General features: G+C 38.4%; 1 protein-coding gene across 3 annotated transcripts in view; it reads right to left on the bottom strand.

The window, feature by feature from the left end:
- LDB2 (LIM domain binding 2) overlaps nt 1-18590 on the bottom strand; it is a 219975-nt gene that overhangs the window by 37782 nt on the left and 163603 nt on the right. For all 3 annotated transcript variants that reach the window (XM_010003088.1, XM_010003089.1, XM_010003090.1), the window contains exons 3-5: nt 16692-16864; nt 11319-11441; nt 9612-9695 (exon numbers count right to left, since the gene is read on the bottom strand). In XM_010003088.1, coding sequence (XP_010001390.1) covers nt 9612-9695; nt 11319-11441; nt 16692-16864 — 380 coding nt within the window. The remainder of the gene's footprint in view (nt 1-9611; nt 9696-11318; nt 11442-16691; nt 16865-18590) is intronic.

The following is an 18590-nucleotide window of genomic DNA, read 5'->3' as shown; positions in this document are numbered from 1 at the left end:
TGCTGCAGCACTAAGTGAAAAAGAAAAATAAAGCTCTTGAAGTTTCTTGTGTCGTTGTTTTGTTTTGTTCTAGAATGGAGGCAGCCTTTTCCCTCCAAACTGGGTTCATATTCAGAAGAGTCCTGAGCACTATGGCTGCTTCCTGTGGTCCCAGCAGAATGGGCCGACTGGCAAAGGCCTGGGAGCAAGCCTTGGAGGTCAGAATATGGCAATGTTCACATGTCCCTTTCCTGTTGTGAAATTCACTGTTGAATCTGATAGTGTCCATACCATGTATTTCTACATGGTAATGAAATATATAAATGCTACAGGAGAAGCTTTGCACCCACTTCTGTCAACCTGGAAAAAGGCCACTGCTTTCTGAGATTGTATTCCAGCTTGTATGCTTGTGTAACTGTAAGCAGATTTTTTCCTTAATAATAGTAACAGGAAGCTTACTTTAGGTAGGCAAGTGGCTGACACTAGGAATCTAAATATTAAAGTAAGACTGTATGAACCAACCAATCCTTATATTAAACTAAAAAGCAAAGAAGCTGAGAAATTGAGACTGTATGGTCTTCAAGATATGATTAGCCACCAAGAAGGTGCACAAAAGAAGCAAAATGTGTCATGAATATGATTTTGGTAGTAACATTGAAAGACTCTAAGAAAATACATTTTGTTCTGAATAATTTTCATTCTCCTTACACTGTTGGCTATCATAATGAGCAAGCTGTATTTCATATTCTGTTTCTTATTGCAATTATTTTCATAAAATTAACTCATTTTAAAAATTACATTGTTCAAAGACACTTTGCAATACAATATATGACAGTCTCTCCTTTGTATGGCAGAACATTTCACCTCACACACTGGGAAAGAAAATCAGTAAGGCATCCAAGGATACACTGGAATGCTACCACAACATTTGGAGAATTATAAAAGACAGAGACTTGCTACTAAGATGGACTAAAATGCTTCAAATGACATCATAGCTCTAATACACCTTGTCAAAAGCTAATCAGTGGAAAGGTCCAATATAGTGTTTAGAAGGTTGGAACTTTACTTCTTTTCTTTGCATATCACTATCAGAAGATTATTCCGTTTTATATTTAATTGCTTTGATTGAAAAGTCTCTAGAAAGCAAGCTCTGCCTTTCTGCAGCCTTCAGATCTATATTACATTGTGAGATACAGAGTGGCAATACTCCTGGTGAAGCTGGTGTGGCAAAGAATCATTGTGAGACAAGGTCTGCTCTGGAGCGTGCTGTAATCTCTGCCTAATCACCAGCACCATTTTGTTTAGGCAGTGCTTTTCTTTTTCTTGGAGGTTTTGACCCAGCATGGCTGGGTCTAATCCTACTATATAAACAAGATGCTATGAAATCTAGGCTAGGGAATAGGGCCGTGGTCTTTTTTTCCCCTCATGTACTTCTTACTCACTTTAGTAAAATAATCTTATCTTGGGTAGAAATGGTGCACAGTCCTTTAATTAAATCAGCTCAAAGTTTTGCCTGAATGATTAATACAATGAGAAATAAAAAAAATAAATAAATGACAAATAAAATAAATAAAATTCTGTCTTGCTATTCTTTTATATTTCTTCATATTTCTCCATTCCTAAACCCTTTCTTCAAATCAGATCCCCAAGTTGATATTTGCTCCTTTGGGCTCACCTAAGCACTATAATCTGTGACTAAATCAAGTTAATTTTATTTTGTCACAAAACTCCAAAACAATACAACAAAAAAACAAGCAATAAAAATAACAACTTGTTGTTGTTGTTCATGAGGCATGGCATTTTCATGGCTAAAATTGCCCAAGGGAATGGAGAAATTAATTTCAATAAATTGGATTTTATGGGTATAAAAGACCTCTGAATAAATGAAAAACTCTGCAATGACATTTTGATCAAAGACACAGACCCATTTAACGGATGTTGAACTGGATCTTTGATTAACAAACCACCTTATTATGAAGTAACGGGGAGGCAGGAACACTGCCTGGAAAAGGTAACAAGGCAGAGGATTAAACAAGGGATTTGGGATAGGGAGGAACATTCAATATAACAGTTTTCCAGCTGTGTAGAACACAGTGCCAGTAATGACACAATACAGATGGAAACCTATGTAATAATTTTGATCATGTCTTCTGCCTCCACTCTGCTCACAAACCTCACGTATGCATCAGCTCAGGTCTGGTTCAGCACCACTGCCCATCAGCACTGCCTGTAGAGTCTCCATGTTACATCCTATGGATCTGCCTCAGGTAAGGTAAACACAAAGTCATGGACTGCTGCTTCTTAATTTGATACACTTTTTGATACTACCTTTAACATGAAAGTATGCTTAGAAATCCAAAGCAATGCACAGATTTGCATATTAATGACCACTAGATAGAAACTGATATTCATGTATCTGTATGTACAGCAGTGAAAAAGTTTACCTAAATTTTATAATGGATTTGTACAAAAAGCAAATGTTTTAGCTATAGAAAGAGTGGCAGAGGAAGGGACCAGCAGACTGTAATCAGTAAAGTTAACGACATATAGAAAATTATTTAAAAAGTTATATGACCTAGTTGCTTGTGATATCACAAGAAACAGACTCTAGCAATAATCTTTTCAACGATTAAAAACATTGGGGGTGGGAAGGGGGCATATGATTCACTTTCCAAATCAAGAGAAAACCATAGGGCTGCCACAAGCTTTCCACGATGAATGATTCAGGTTCTACAACAACTGCTTCCAAGAACACAGATTTGAACTACTAGTGTTGCATTACAGCCCATTTCTTGACCTCCTCTGAGCATCCACCCTTCCCTGCATAACAATTTGCACCAAACACCCATGGACATTCAATATTAAACAACTAATTAAAATTTTTGCTGTTTTCATTGCTTTGAACAAGAAGCTGGTTGGGGCATTTTTGGATCTTCATACAAATCATACTTTTGCAGCTCCCATTTCAAAACTTAATTAATAGTTATTATTATTTATGACTGCACTGCATACTAGTCCAAGCTTTAATTTGGTTTTCTAAAAACAGAGCCTGTGGCTGTGTTCTTGGACTTTTTTCATCTTTTTTGTTTTCTGAAGTAACATTATTAGTTCAAATCTTGCAGCTTGTTTTTCTATGGCTAGTGCTGTGTCTTTGTCTCTCTTTTTCTCCCTTTTGCCTTTCTAACTTTTTTTATTTTTACACTGCTGCAACTTAAGTGCATTCTGATCTCTTACTCATGGATTCTTCAAGGACTCACACTGCTGACTATCATCCTTAGTCTAGTAGTCCAGACCTTAATTTTATTTCAAAGGTCATATGGTCAGTATGTCCAAGGGGCCCAGTAACTGGCTTGTGTTCATACACGATATTTTTCTCCTTAACTGATATTCATGAGCCCAGTGATGCCCTTTGTGTGAAGACTGGCCATCACCTTCTCCATTTCTGCTAAAATCCCAATCTATTCGCTAATCACTTACTCTATGTATCCATTCTGCATTTTTCTATGACTTCTGAAATTCTTACAATCCACAGACACTAAAATCTGAGCCATGAGAAGTAGAAATGTTCACCAGCTCACTGTACTCTGCAAAGTCTAGTTTAAAATTACTATCTTATTTTTTTCAAATGCTATTGGGTTTGCTGCATCATTTTGCCTCTCCTGTGCCATTTGTTCCCCATCTATAAAACATCTAATTTCTTTTAACAAAATGCTTAGAGATCAATGGACAAAAAGCACACCACTATTGTTATCACTATGAAGTTACCTTTCAAACCCATGTCCTATCTCTGCTTCAGATTCCATATTCTCTTTAGAGTATTTCTAAGTTGGTGCTTCATTTTCTACCTGTCCTGTCTTCTGCAGCTCTCCCATCCCTGATTCCTTGTCCCACCTATTCCATCTTGACCACCTCTTTTTAAAAATATTTCCTGTCATATCTCCTGCTTATGATGGAAAACCTCTTGATATAACTAATCTGTACTGGTGTCTTTATTAAAAAAGCAAAAAGCTAACGGGGGCTTGTAGCAAGAGGACAAAGTATAATGGATTAAACATTGAAGAGGGCAGATTTATATTAGACATTAGGAGGAAACTTCATTATGAGGGTGGTGAGAAACTGGAACAGGTTGCCCAGGCAAGGTGTGGAAGCCCCATCCCTGGAAATATTAAAAGGGCAGGTTAGGTGGGGCTCCAAGCAACTTGGTCTGGTGGGAGGTGACTCTGTCAATGCAGGAGAGTTGGATCTAGATGATTTTTAAGGTCCTTTCCAACCCTAATAATTCTATGATTATATGATTTTACTGTATGGGATTATAACATATAACACTGTTTAGAAAGCTTCAGATGCATAAAGGCAAGGAACAGAAACCACTGTGCTTATTACTAAAATAAAAAAACAGAAAACCTTGGCAGAACCAGCTAATTATAGTGGCCAAATATAGATTATGGATAGCCAGTCAGAGTAATCTAAATCCTTCTCTGATTTTGACTGCATTTTCCTGGGGAGAGTTGACCCAGTTAATTGTTTAGGTGGAAAAATTCCATCATAAATAGGAATAAATTCTACAAATGTTGTATCTGCTTTCTATTTCCAGTTTTGAGGATCCTTTAAAATGTTGACAACTTTCACAGGAAAAGCTCCAGAATGATTAAATTCTCCCAAACTCTTCCTTTGAGTGCTTGTGAAACCTGAACAGAACTTCTTATTTACTTCCATTAGGGTAAGGCTACATGATCACATACTGTTTCCCTAGCAGCCCCCATTCAGTGCACAGCACAAAGTAAATGAAGTTGCTGTATGTAGGGTTTCATTCGTACCTACTGAAGACATGGAAACATGGCAGAATCATGAAGCAGGGAACTGCAGATCTAGAAGGGATGAGCTTAGAGTAACTCGATGCTGCTATAATGAACCACCCCTGTCCTCAGGCTCCACTGTGGTATTAAGTAATGGAAAAAGCATTTTCACCAGTGTCTTTCCAGAAACACCATCCGCTCCTTTTTCAACTATATAGCTAGCCTGAGACAGCAGATTGCATCCAACAGCAATAGGTTTGTTATTAGCACACGGCATGAGAAGAAATACCAAGTGCTCTGCAAAATCAGAATGGCCACCTCCTCCCATTAGCTGATCCCTCTAAGTGCCTCAGTGATCATCCATGTGTCGTGTGTGTGCACCAGGAACGACAATGCCTCTTCAGCTGGTAGGTACCATGCAGCCACCAACATCTGCAGTTGAGATGCTGCAGAAAAGCCTCCAGGGAAATGAGTAGCACTGGAGGGGTTGCTGCTGAGTGAGGGCCAGTCATGCTGTGCACCCTACGTGTTGGGGATACTGTGCATGACGATGTAGTGGGAAGATGATGACATAATGCAACAAACATTATTACCTTTCCCTCACCAAGGGAAACAAATTCATGTTGCATGGGTGACTATAAATATAGCACTTTTTTCCCCCACAAGCCTGACTTTGCATCCTTGCATGTAATCTTTCTCCTTCTTCATGGAAGAACAACAGCTGTGGAATATTGACCAGATAGCTGCCACAAACTGTTACATATTAGGAGCAAACTATATCCCAAATGATTTGATTTTGTATCCTTTCCATGCATGAAACCATATTTACAAAAGCAAATCTGCCTGCACATTGAAGGAAGACGTTATACATGTATCTATTTTGCATGTGCAAAAGAAAATTTTGCATACACAATGGGTATATAGAAATGGCTTTTGATTGCAATATAAGTATTGCCTTTAGAAAATTGTGTCCCATTAAATAATTCATGTTACCCTGCTAGCAGAAGAAACCTGAAAATGTCTAGTGAGGAATTAAATTAGTGAAAGTAGGGATTCAGAAAACATTGTCCTCTGTGTTGCAATAGTAACATCTCATTATTGGTTTATGCAGAAAACAAACAAATTGGGTAATTTGTAGCTCAGATAAGCCTTGGTTTATACAGCCATAAGGATGTCAGGGGAAAGTGGAGTGTGCCTTCCCCTGCCTAGACCCCTCTCCTGATGCAGAGAGGGAGGACTCTGCTACACTGACTCCCACTTTCAAAATGCAGATTTGGCTCCATTAACACCAATAAACTGGCTACAAGAGCAGGCCACAGCGTGTGCAAGAAAGCAGAGACAAATTTTGAAAACCAGCTGGCCAAGATACAAGTAAACTCCAAGGCTCAGAACAGGTAGTCCTGCCTAACTGACAGTAGGGGATGGCTTTTTTTTATAATGTTAGAAATGCTGAGATAATAAATCATTTTATAGAAGCCAGCAAGAAACATTTAAGCCCCAAACTGTGAATAGTGCTGCTGGTATAAAGCTACTGTTTTTAGAGTACATTCAAATCCATTATGCACTGAAGGTCTAAATAAAATAGCTGACCAACTAGAAAATTATATAGAAATAAAAAAAAAGAAAAAAAGAAACAATGTGTGGCAATGCAATTACTGCAGCTTGGTAGAAACTGTTCTTCTAAATGTTATCTCCATCTTCATACTGGGTAGACATCTCCTGTTTATTCCTGGATTCGTACCGACTGAGACTAGGTATAGGTCTTGGCCTTATCATCTGATAGTTTGTAATATCTACTACTCGATGACTTGATGAGAAATTACATTTTTAAAAGCTTGATATTAATTAAAACCCTAAAAGATTTTTCTCGTTATTTCTGAAACAGCCTGTTCAACTTCTACTCAGCAGCTACACCAAAGTATGCTGACCCCATTGACGAGGTAATCAATTATGCTGAACAAAACAAACCAATAACTACAAGGAAAGAAAGCTATGGTTTTACAGAGCCAGAGAAAAAGGGGAGAAAGAGACTGGCAAATGACACAGGACAAAACACTTCATTTCCAGGCTCCAACCAGATATATTTTAAATTAGTATTAAACATTATTTTCAAAATCAATGTTCTTCTATGCTGCACAGCTTTAATTGGAGCAAATGAAGACAGACTAGGTCCTGCATCCAAAGATGTGGCTCTACAGGCATGTGGCACTCTGGAATGGAGGTTTACATGCCAGCAACTGCAATTATCCCAACTAGCAATGATTTAGTGTTCTGTGATGTCTGCAGTGTAAAAAATCCAGGCTACATCTTTACATCCCAACCATCTGAAATCGAGGTTTAAATTCTGCCTTTAACGAGACTGCAGCACAGCTTGCTGCTGTGTGCATGTTAGAGAATAAAAATGATTAATTCTGCCCATCAGTGAAGTTTTCACTTATGAGTATCACTAGCCTTTGCTATGTGCAGCAGAAAAAAATTAAAAAGAATTTTTGAGTTTAGTTTCAAATCCTTACTCAAAATCATGTGACAGTGCCAATTACTAAACGCTGGGAAGACTGAATAAAAGATCATGAAATGCTAACAAAAAATCCCTGATTTAAAAAACAAACCACTTTAAACCTAAGTGCATTTACTATTTTTTTTAGTGTATGATTTTATAGTCCTGAGTTCAGGAAAGATTTTCAGGTTAAAATTAACAAAAGAAAGTAATTGGGAAAGAAGTAAATCCATATGGAAATATATTGTCTATTATGAGCCCCCATATTCAGCTGAACACCTCAAAAAGGAGCAGAATGATCAATTCCTCACCGTAGGACCGTGAGATGCAAAGATTGGCTTGGGGAAAAAAAAAAAACAAAAAAAAAAACAACCTTTTGGAATCACCACAGCAGGAGCCAGCGGAAGCTTTGCACCCAGAGACCTAATGTTGTCTCTGGGAGAAGAAAAAAGTAAGACTTCATCTTTTCATCCCCTTCCACTTCACTGCTCAGCTTCCAGTGCTTATCTTGATCCCAGTTTTCTTTTTCTGAGGAATTTTCTCTCCCTCCCCCGCTTCCTGCCTTTCTTTTTTTGATGCTGATAGGGGGAGCACCTGATGCCAGCGGCAGCCTAAGAGGGACCCTGCCTTTCTCATTTGCATTGTCACATTCAGCAATTACAGAATACACCACAAAGGCCCCAGAAGGGCTCTGAGATAGACACGGTGCTGCAAATTCTGCACAGCCCTCTGAGCCTCCTCGCTGCGACTGGGTCTGAGCACTGCAGCTGATCTGGGGCCAGCCCAAGCACTTGCCAGCCAGGTTGTGCTGAGAGGATTAAGACCTCAAAAGAAGGGCAACATTTTGTGCCACAGGAAAATTCAGAAAGAAAATATGGCAATGGCCAACTGCATGCTGCCCAGTTTGCCACAAGGCTGGAAAACTTGGTGTTACTGAGGGGGAATCCCCAGTGGCAATTTCTGAAGAATGTGCTCTAGGATGCCTCACCGTGAGACCACAACAGTGTGTCTATAGGGATGTTGCCAAAGTGCAATGGTTGCTCACTGCACGAAACCAGAGACCAGACTAACCATGAGACACAATACACACAACGTTCATCTACTATTATATTTATACATGGAAACATTCTAATACAGTGCATTAAGGCCACGTTCCTCTTTGTTATGCTCCAGCAGAGCTGCCCTGCACAACTCAGACTATCATTTGACCAGTAACTTTTATGCCAACAACACATAAGCAACAATCAGCAATGGCTTAACTTACTGGCAGAGTAAGGACAACTACAGGCTGCCTGTAAGCTGTAGGGATACAACAAGAGAGGTCTCACCACACATCTCAGTCCTGCACACTGCGCTGGAGTTCAGCTCTGGGGGCAGGACCCATGGAAGGTGTTACAAGGTTCACAGTTGTGAATGAAGTGCAATATAGCCTGCCAGGTACATCTCTACATTAGACTGAAAATAACTGCATTTTCTGGTGTTCTTTTTATCTTAAAAAAGCATCTTGATTAATTACTCACACAATTATAAGGAATGAAATCAGATATTGTCAGCTACATTAGCTTGGTGTATTACAGAGTAATTTGCCTCATTTTTATCTACTAATGGCATCTCTAGAAATAAGAAAAAAAAAAGAAATAAGAAAAATCTGAATTTTAACCTTGAAATATGAACTCTAAATATCAGTATTTCAGTATACGCATTATAAGCCCACACCAGGGAATACTTTAAAAAATAAAAATAAACTTCCAAACTTTGAATGCACTTTAAGGGTCAAAAAGCAATGGAAACAAATGCATTATTTAATCATAAAACCATGCTCAATTCAGTGCAAGGCTGAGGAGGGAGCTCAGGCCCCCAGAGGAAAGTGAAGTGAGGACTGCTTCAAGAAACTGCTGCAAACAGGCTGGAGCTGAGCTTCCCCTCAGCCCTGCCTCTGCCTGGGAAAGGTGGGGAGGTTGAAGAGCTGGGGGAGATAGGCAGCTTTTAATAAGAATGAGCTGCCAGTTTTTCAGGAATGGTGAAGCAGAGAGTAAAAATGGTGAGAAAATTCTTGCTTACAAAAAATAATGTCCTTACTCCAAACCATTACTTCAAGACCATTGAAAACAGGGGCTATTGACACATTGCTTCAACTCCATGATTAAATGCTCATTTTTTTAATGGTGCATAGTTAGCAGCTACATCTTTATTACAGTCTTTGCATTTCTCCTTCATCCTTACTAAGGGTAAGGTCCAATTCTTACCTGACCAACACAGGCTCTGTTCTCACTACATTGACTCAAAGCTAACAGCAACTTTTAAAAAATGATCAATAATCACCAGCTATGGTATCTTACCCTGAGGTAGTTGAGGGTGAAGTTTGTCAGACCCATTCGAGTGATGTTTTTGGACAGCTGCTCCAGCACCTGAGGGTCTTGTGCCTAAACAACAGAAGAAAAAAGAATTTTCACTTTGCTTTCTGTCTATTTTTCTCTGTGTGCTTGGTGGAATGCAGGAAGAGTTCTCTGAAGAGAGGTGCCACTCCTATGGAAAAATTACATGTTGATGCTAAATTTCTGTAATAAGCTACAGAATTATGCCTGCACAGGAAAATATAAAACCACCTTATGAAACTGGAGCAGAATAAAGACTGTTTTCCAGTATCTTCCTTTTGCCTCTGCCCATTCAGAAGATAGACCTAGGAAGTCTGGTCAGGGGTGCAAGCAAGTAGGGCTCCAAACACAAACTTCCTGAGGGATCACAGTACACTTTGAGCCTTCCATTTGTTGGCTGGGAGTCCCAGGAGACTTAAGCATGTAAAGACAGGAATAAAGAAAGTATGGCTTTGTGAATAAGAAACTGAAGCAGAGACAACTCATCAAGGCACCTTCAGCAGAGCAGATCATGTAAGTGGCATTAAGCACAGGCTGCGAAAACCCTTCTGGTCTTAGTTATCATCTTAGAATTAAACAGGAAAATGCAAGTACAGTCCTTCTCAGAAGCCAGAATCTTCACCTGTGAGACCCACCTACTCTTTAAAATGAGATCAATCTCATTACTAAAATTGATACCTGCTGGATGCTGGCTAGCCTACTTCTACTCTCTTGCAATTGCAGCTGCCCTCTAACTCTGTAATGTTGCTCATGGCCATCCTCATTGTCCCTTAATGGCACAGTGCTGAAGAGTTCAGAAGATCAGCCCTCCAAAATAAAAGATCACCCTGGAACAGAAATGATGGGGCAGGTTTTCAAAAGTATCTTCTTCAGGCCTATAACAGCATTTTCAAAAAAGTTCCAGCTTCTTCAGTTATTTAAAATTTCTCCCAAATAATAAATCTTTATCTATGGGCATCTAAATAACTCAATGTCAAAATGCAGGCACATATTTGGGCCTCCGTTCTTACCCTGTACAAAACCACAGTCCTGCAATGATTTTTGCATATGGAGCACAACTAGTCAGATTGCTTCTACGGTGCAGAACTAAAACTGGCAATGGCACTCTGTCCTCTGTTTCCCTGCAACGATTTACCTTTCAATATTTTGACTTGAACTTGTAGAATGTTTAATATTTTCATGCTCTATTGTATGTGTTTTCATTCACATACAAAATAAAAGTCTTGAAATGTGAAAAAATGAAGATTTGGTTTAACATTCTAAAGGTTTCTAGCTACATTTAATGTAATTACTAATTTTCTGTCTCATGCAAGGGAAACTTTAGTTTTCTTAATTGACAGACTAAGCATAATTTGTACCTAAAAAGATGAAAATTCACTGACTTTAGTGTAATTCATATCAGTAAGAACAGATTTGGGACCCAAACCGTACAGACCACTAAATGGGATTAAAAGGAAAGCTATTTGCTAAAACAAAACAAAAACATAGCAACAGTAGCAACAATAGAGCACTGAGAAACAAGAGAGTGATGAAAAAACTTGTAAACAGATGTAGTTGCAGGCAAAACAAAATATTTATAGTTAATTGCCTTGGGTGTGAAATTTGCTGGAGTTATTCATAAACCTAATCTCATCTCTTTGCATTAGGTCAAGTGAAAAAAGGATTACTTACATGCATGGCTAGAATGCTGCGTGGGACTAATTCTCTGTACTGTCTAATAGTAAAGTGCCATGTTTTTATTCTCATAAGATCATCAAAAGTAAACTCCAAGATAAGACGTCCTTCTGTGCACACCTAGAATACATAAAATGCATGAAATAAATTCCCAGGAATTTTGTTTTCAATGGTATTGTATAATCGATTAAACAACATTCAAAACTATCAGAGCATTATTCTATTGTTCATCTCTGCTAGAATAAGTGTTTGTCTTTTTCTTGGGGAGAAAAAAATGATTGTGGGAAAATGACTTCATAGGCCTTACCACAGAGGCAATAACTTATAATACTATAGATTTTATAGCATTTTACAAACACACAGTATTGTGTGCACTAAATCTTATTTATTGCATCAATTCTCTTCCCTTGCCGTTTGCTACTGCTAATTAATGACTGAACACCACAGTGGAGGTGGCTGTGGTGCAACTGTGTACACTTCATGTCAAGTTGCTGAACTAGTCATTCCCAATCTGTTTTACGGTGCCCTTTCCTTACAATAGTGTGGCACATAAACCTTTCTTTAACATACAGTTGGAATACAAGGTGCCCTGAACGCCTATGGCCAAACCTGATTTTTTCTATTTTTTTCCTTCCTGTATTTTCCAAGTGCTCTTGTCTTTCTAAGAATTTATCTCATTTTAATTTTCCTTTAATTTCTCATCTACTTTAATAAATCTCCCTTTCCAAGGAAAGCCAGATGAGGTGTCTGCCATAGGGCTGCATGAGCTGCATTGCCACGGCAGGTTTGAGAGCGAGGGGAGCAAAGGAGAGGTTGCAGAGGTGGGCAATGGAGCTGCTTCCACAGAAAGTTGCCTACACAGCTTTGTGAGGGATCTTGTTTGAGAAAGAAGGGAAAATATGGGAGGAATAAATGTACTGATTGGGTACTACCTGGAAATGAAAAATAAAATAAATCACGGGGGACTTTTAAACAACTGTCCACAACTATTTGGAAAAAGATGATGTGGATATGGTGGTCTTAAAGGTGAAAAATACATGCTCACCATGGTAACCTAACGGGAGTATTGTAAATGATGCATGATCTGAAAATTGACTCCCACTGTTGTTCATTTTTTTTCTTTAAATTGGTTGCTTAGACTTACAACTCTTATTCAAAGTAAACTTGCAAGTACAAGGTACAGAGATATTTTGGAAACCACACGTAAGGGTTTTCAAAATAAAAGCTTCCTGTGGGTTTAATTTCAATACAACCAACACCTGATTGAACAACTAGCCAGTCTATATTCAGTTGAGTCTGTTGAGCCTTTTTACAACGCCCAACTCAGACCTGGCTAGTTCCCACTTGGGCAATGTGTAGATTTTCTGGTTAGCTGTTCATTTAACATGATCATAGTTTTTCCTCCTGTTGTCTCTGCAAAAATATGTAGGTAGTTTTACCAGGGATACTATGTCCACAAATTGCTGTAGACCTATGAAGGTGAATCTTGCAACAGGTTCTCATTTGCCCTTTTCAACATGTCTTAGTGGTGCCTTAACATTTTTAACATTACTTATTTTGCCATTTGACCCTGGTTTTTATTTTCTCATGAGTTGCACTATGGTAAGAAATTAGACAGGGATATACATGGACACATATACAGATTCATACAAGAAGAAAAACATTTTATATTCATGTCATTTGACTGGGGCCAAAAGTCCTGATTACTGATCAGTTAATATGGAAATGTTTCAGCTTTAAAATTATTTATTATTATTATTATTATTATTATTATTATTATTATTATTATTATTATTATTATTATTATTATTACTAATATTGATAATAATAATAATACCCATGGCTTCTCAAATGTTTCTTCTGTTAAGATCAAAACCCTATAGCTCTTAACAAATTTATGTACTGGCATTAACAAATTTTAACTGAAGGACTGAAACACATACCTCGTATCAGTGGTAAAAATTTATACATCTTATAAAGGAATTTAATTTCCTTGTGCAGAACAGAATTTTACACATTGCTTTTAATCAATAAAATTGGCGCAGTTCTTACTTTAAATGGGCCTTTTTTCCTTAAAAAAAAAAAAAGCTGCCTTTTACATAGAATTCAAAAAATCAAAAGGGTCTCCAATTAAGAAAACATTTTCTGTTGTGCTGAATTCATGTTACCGTACTGTGAGCTCTGACATTTTGTTTCTGTGGTAACCAAAATCAGCTGATTAGTTGGCATGGCAACAGAAAAGATGTAATCCCAGCAGACACACTCTAATCAATGCCCCCAGCACAGATGGTCTCCGGAGGATCAACAAGAAAGAGGCTGGCAGGCATTCAGTATATCACGTGGTTGCTCTAGACTAGGCCAGGAAAAAACTAAAAAAGAACATTTCTCAAACTAACCAATAGCTTTTTAACCCCTTCCCTGCATTTCTTAATTGTAGGAATTTCAACTGCTCACACCTCTGAAAACCAACTTTGGTCCTGTGCCTTATTGCTCCGAGTCTCACTTCCCTGACACTGGGCATCTTTTAAAACTCTTCCCATTTTATTAACAACCATTTCTCAAACCCCAGTCATCACTTGAAAAGAAACCTAAAGCTTATACCAATCTGAGAAATGCCTGAAATTGTTAGTAAGGATCGAAATCACTGAGTTTCAAGGGCTTCACCTACACAATCCAGTTGATGGCCCCATTGTTGGGCACAGGAAATGAATGGCTGGAACATGGGGTGCTCACTGCTATAGTGCTGAGGGGAGAGCTCCCCTCTGCCAATCTATCAGGGAATATAAACATCACTGCCTGCAGTAAAACAGCTTGCCTACACATAACGTGGGAGTGTCGGTAAACACAGTGAAAACAGAGATTCAGGAGGACTCCTAAAGCCTTCCTCTACCTGAAGAAAAAAACAAAGCATCTGCCAGGAAAACAAACATGGTAATCAGGGCTTCAGACTTTTATTTTACCACATTTAATTCATGCAACTGAACCACGTTAAATTCTTTATATATATTTATACCTTCATAGAACAATTTAAGTATGTGTCTCACTTTACAGGGAACTCTTGCCCTTCTAAAGACAAGCTGGACTTTTCACATTCTTACTGTTAGGCAAGTTCTAGCCCTATTTGTTTAGAAAAAAATTGGAAATGCCAGTTTATATATTAGTCCAACACTGCACTATGCATTGAGTTGCTCTAAATAGCAAAATGTCAAAATGAATAAAATGCAGCTGTGGTCTCCTGGTTCAGTATGTGATGAGAACTGTTTCAGCCCATTATATTAGATGTTAGTGAATCTGTAGTTTACAAGTTGTTTGTGAAACTGAAACAGCCATTAACAAATACAGTTAGTTCGTCTTTTTAAATTAAAAAAATCCATTCATGGTATTTTCTCTGGGTCAAATTCAGATGTGGTCTAAGGAGCTATGCAGTCCATTGGAGTGCTGCTTATTATGGGAGGTCTGCTTTGTTCCACCACCGATGCTGTGAGAGGTAAGAGTTTACCTTTGGGTACCAGATCTGGACTCTCAATATCTCTGGTACAAGTTACACATGCACAGCCAAGAAATCATTTGGCATTAACTTATTTCTGAGAGAGCAGTAATTCTTTTCTCTGTCTTATTTCAAATTTGTTTTTACTAACACAGTCATGTTTTAAACATACAGCCATTGAAGCCTCCTATTGTTTCTCCTAGAATCCAAATCACATCTGCCCCTGAACTTTTCTACTGGGATATAGAGGCTTATACTGGAATCTGCAAGAGAAAACTCAGGGCTGAAGCTGGCCATGTGCTGCCAGGGCTGCAGTGCAGAAGGGGAGGCTCACTGTGCTCAACAGGATGGTGCTACTGCAGGCGACCATGGGCTCCCTCACAGGAGCTGTGCACCCAGCCTGGTGCCTGCTGCTGGGGCTGTCTCTGACTTGCTGGGCACTAGCCTCCCTTCCAAAGTAACAACACTGTGATGTGCTGCCATGATAAGTATAATAAATTAGTTGAACTGAGAAAAGTGTGTTGCATTTACCGATTAAAAGAAAACCAACCCTCTTTCATTTACTAGTGCATTACAGCTAACATTAAGGGAAATGACACAGAAATAATTTCATGGAAGTACACAAAGAAGCAGCTACTGTGTACCCTCATCACATCCTCTGCACGTGGCCAGCATACACATGTCCTCAGGAGCAGTGATATGACCTCAGGAGCAGTAAGACGGCAAAGAGGTGCTACTAGGAATATCTGGTCTCTTTGCATCTCTTTCTCTGTGTCTGTGTAAATCCCAGGAGACTGGGATGGGAGAGCTGGAACAATGAAACCATTAAATGCCCACCTCCCAGCTCACTAGTCTTCTACACACCCACAGCTACATCTCCCTCTTCTTTAAGCCCCACTCCAAGAGCCAGGGAGATGGCAGGGAAGATGCTAGGAAGGGATGGAGCTCACATACATGCTAATACAATGCAAGCCATGTGGGTCCTGGTCATGACACTGTCAACAATCTGTGCCTTTTTTGACTCTAAAACCTCTGCAGTTCTGTAGGCCAAAGGCAACACTGATGGATTATCTCCTCCCACTGTCCCTTCTCCTTTTGTGCTTTTCTCCATGCAAGGGTTAAAACTCACACAGATGAACAGGTACAAGAAGCAAAATCCTAATTTCCTTTTAATTTATGTAAGGGTACACTTACATTTTAAAAATCAGTTTACTTTTATTTTTAAATATAACAGAATTTGTTTTAATTTGTAATGTTCACCTTTTTGGTACTGTTTTTCATAAACATATATCACTTAGTTTAATTACAGGACTAGAAGTGACCAATAAATGAAGATAATTCACTATCAATTACAAATATTGAATATTCACTAACTGCCTAATCCAGAGCATGTCTAAATCAATTAACTCCTTCGACTGACTTCACTGCCCTTTGGACTGGCATCCTACTGTATTAAGTCACTAATTTCCGAGGGATTTATAGTAGTTGGACTGGATAAGTATAAAATGTAAAACATACCATCCCAAATGGTAGGTATCAGCAATATGAAATCTCATTGTTGCTTTAAAATCAAGCCCAGAGAAAAGGAGATGGGCAGGCTAAATTTAATTCATGTACAACTGATGGCTCTGGCACTATGTGCTTCTCTTGCAATCTTTCCAGGAGAATTGCAGGGATGCCCAGAGAATTTTTCAGTAGCGAAATGAATACAGAAAATAGTAATTAAATGGCTTCAAGGGGTTTCAGTACTAGAAATAATCTCAGTCTACCAGAAAAATGCAACAGCCAATATTTTTTAGCCTTATTCACACCAAAAAAGAAACAAAACCAAAATGATAAAAAAACCAAACCAACAACATGCTTTATTGAGTCTTCCCTGTTACCTTGGTAAACATGGGTTTTCCATGCTGAGTGACCATGGTGCATTGATCACAGTCCACTGTGATGGATGAGTTGTGGTATGACTCTTTTGAGTGCTTGAGAATGTAATACAGGTCTGTTACACCTCCTTCAAAGACAGTGCTAAAATAACGAGGAATGAGGGTCCTTCCAATTGCTGTGAGGAAAATACAAAGCAGAATTCAGCAAATGTTCTAGGTTATAAAATCTCAAACCATTTGCTAACAGAACATGAATAATTTTAAGTGCAATGAAATAAAACTTTCATTTAACTAATATAATACATGTTCTCTGCTGTAGAAATGAAGTTGTGCCTGCTCCCATTGAGTTAAAGAAAAATGGCCTTCTCCATTCAGAGGGAGTGGGCTCATCTTACTTAGTTAGTCACTCTTGAAACCATCTACAAGGTTTTTTTGTCCCAAAGTAATTATTATACAGAAAGCTACATGGTGTCAATTATGATTGAGAGTTGGATATTACTCATAAATGTACAAATACAAGTGGTGAGCATTTGCAGAAATACACATCCAAAAAGGCAAAGCACTTTTATAAAGGGGGGCTGTATACCCATACATATTTTCCTGTGTGTGGGCATGTGTATATTTATATATAGCCACCCAGATACACACACACACTCTTGACTGAACAGGAGGGCTGTCCTGGGGACTGAAGAAGAACCAGAGAATGCAGTACGATACATGTTACACAATATATGACTACCCACAGGCCTATCTGATATCCCTCTTTAGACCAGAAGTATTTATGTCATAGAAATGCTGAGCAGATACCTGAACTAGCTTATATGCACCACTTAAATCCCAAACTATGGACTCAAGGTACCTAATTCTGCAATACTGACTTGGGCAAGACTCTCACTGAAGTCACACCACTCACTTCACCAGCAGTTTGAGGTAAGTGCTACATGGTCTAATTTCAATACACAGTAGTAATAGTGAGCTTCTGGGTGTATTTCAGATGCTTAAATTAGCAGAAGCACTGACATCGAAGGCAATTAAATTGCATGCAACTGATGTTTTCCATCTCCTTTTTATAGATATATTTTGATGCAACCACAAGTCTGGTATGTTTTGATGCAACTACAAGACAGAACACTTCAGTTTATAATAGACCAATACTTCCATACTGAATGACTCATTGCTTTGCATACATTAATCAATCCACAGTAATTCTGAGTGGTGGATACATTAAAATTGCCTCCATTTTACGATGGAAGTGACCTAACGTGTTTTGGAAGAAAGAGACAGAAAAGTCCCCACCAACAGGCAAGATCAGTGTTTATTAGTGCTTAACTCTTATCTGTCTGTTAGGACACTGGTGACTCATGCCTCTTTCATTTGCTGTATGCTTTTGAGAGTAGTTTCTAAAAAAATTATTTTCATAGGAATTTTGCCAGCATATGAACAAAGGCTCCTGACCTTAAAAATGTATTTGCAAGTGGGTGTTGTAAATTAAAATTATGGTGTTTTCACAGTAGTTCTGTGAAAACTGTTTCTGTGCATTGCAACGTGGAATATTGCCTGTGTAGTCATAATGCACATTATATAATTAAAATATATAAATATGGAAAAATAGGACTTAAACCTTTTCTTGTAATGTTAGAAATCAATATAGTCTGATGTAGAAAAGATACCACACCCTCTGGAAGTGTCTGACAATTCAATGAATACTATTCTATGACTCTTGCTCCTAAAAAACCCACCGACTCATCATGCATATAATAATGTTCTACAGGCTTTTAATTTAATTTAGAAAAACTGAAGTCCAGTGAATCAGCATAGGACTCAACTCAGGCCTTAACTCAGATTTTTCCACGTTGGTATGGTGCACAGTAAAACGTGAAATTTACCCATCAAGTTAATTTC

The sequence above is a fragment of the Chaetura pelagica genome, unplaced genomic scaffold (genome assembly GCF_000747805.2).
Source record: "Chaetura pelagica isolate M959 unplaced genomic scaffold, ChaPel_1.0 scaffold147, whole genome shotgun sequence".
Classification (NCBI taxonomy): Eukaryota; Metazoa; Chordata; class Aves; order Apodiformes; family Apodidae; genus Chaetura; species Chaetura pelagica.
Note: the sequence above shows the minus strand (reverse complement) of the source record. Positions and strands in the feature narration are given on the sequence as shown.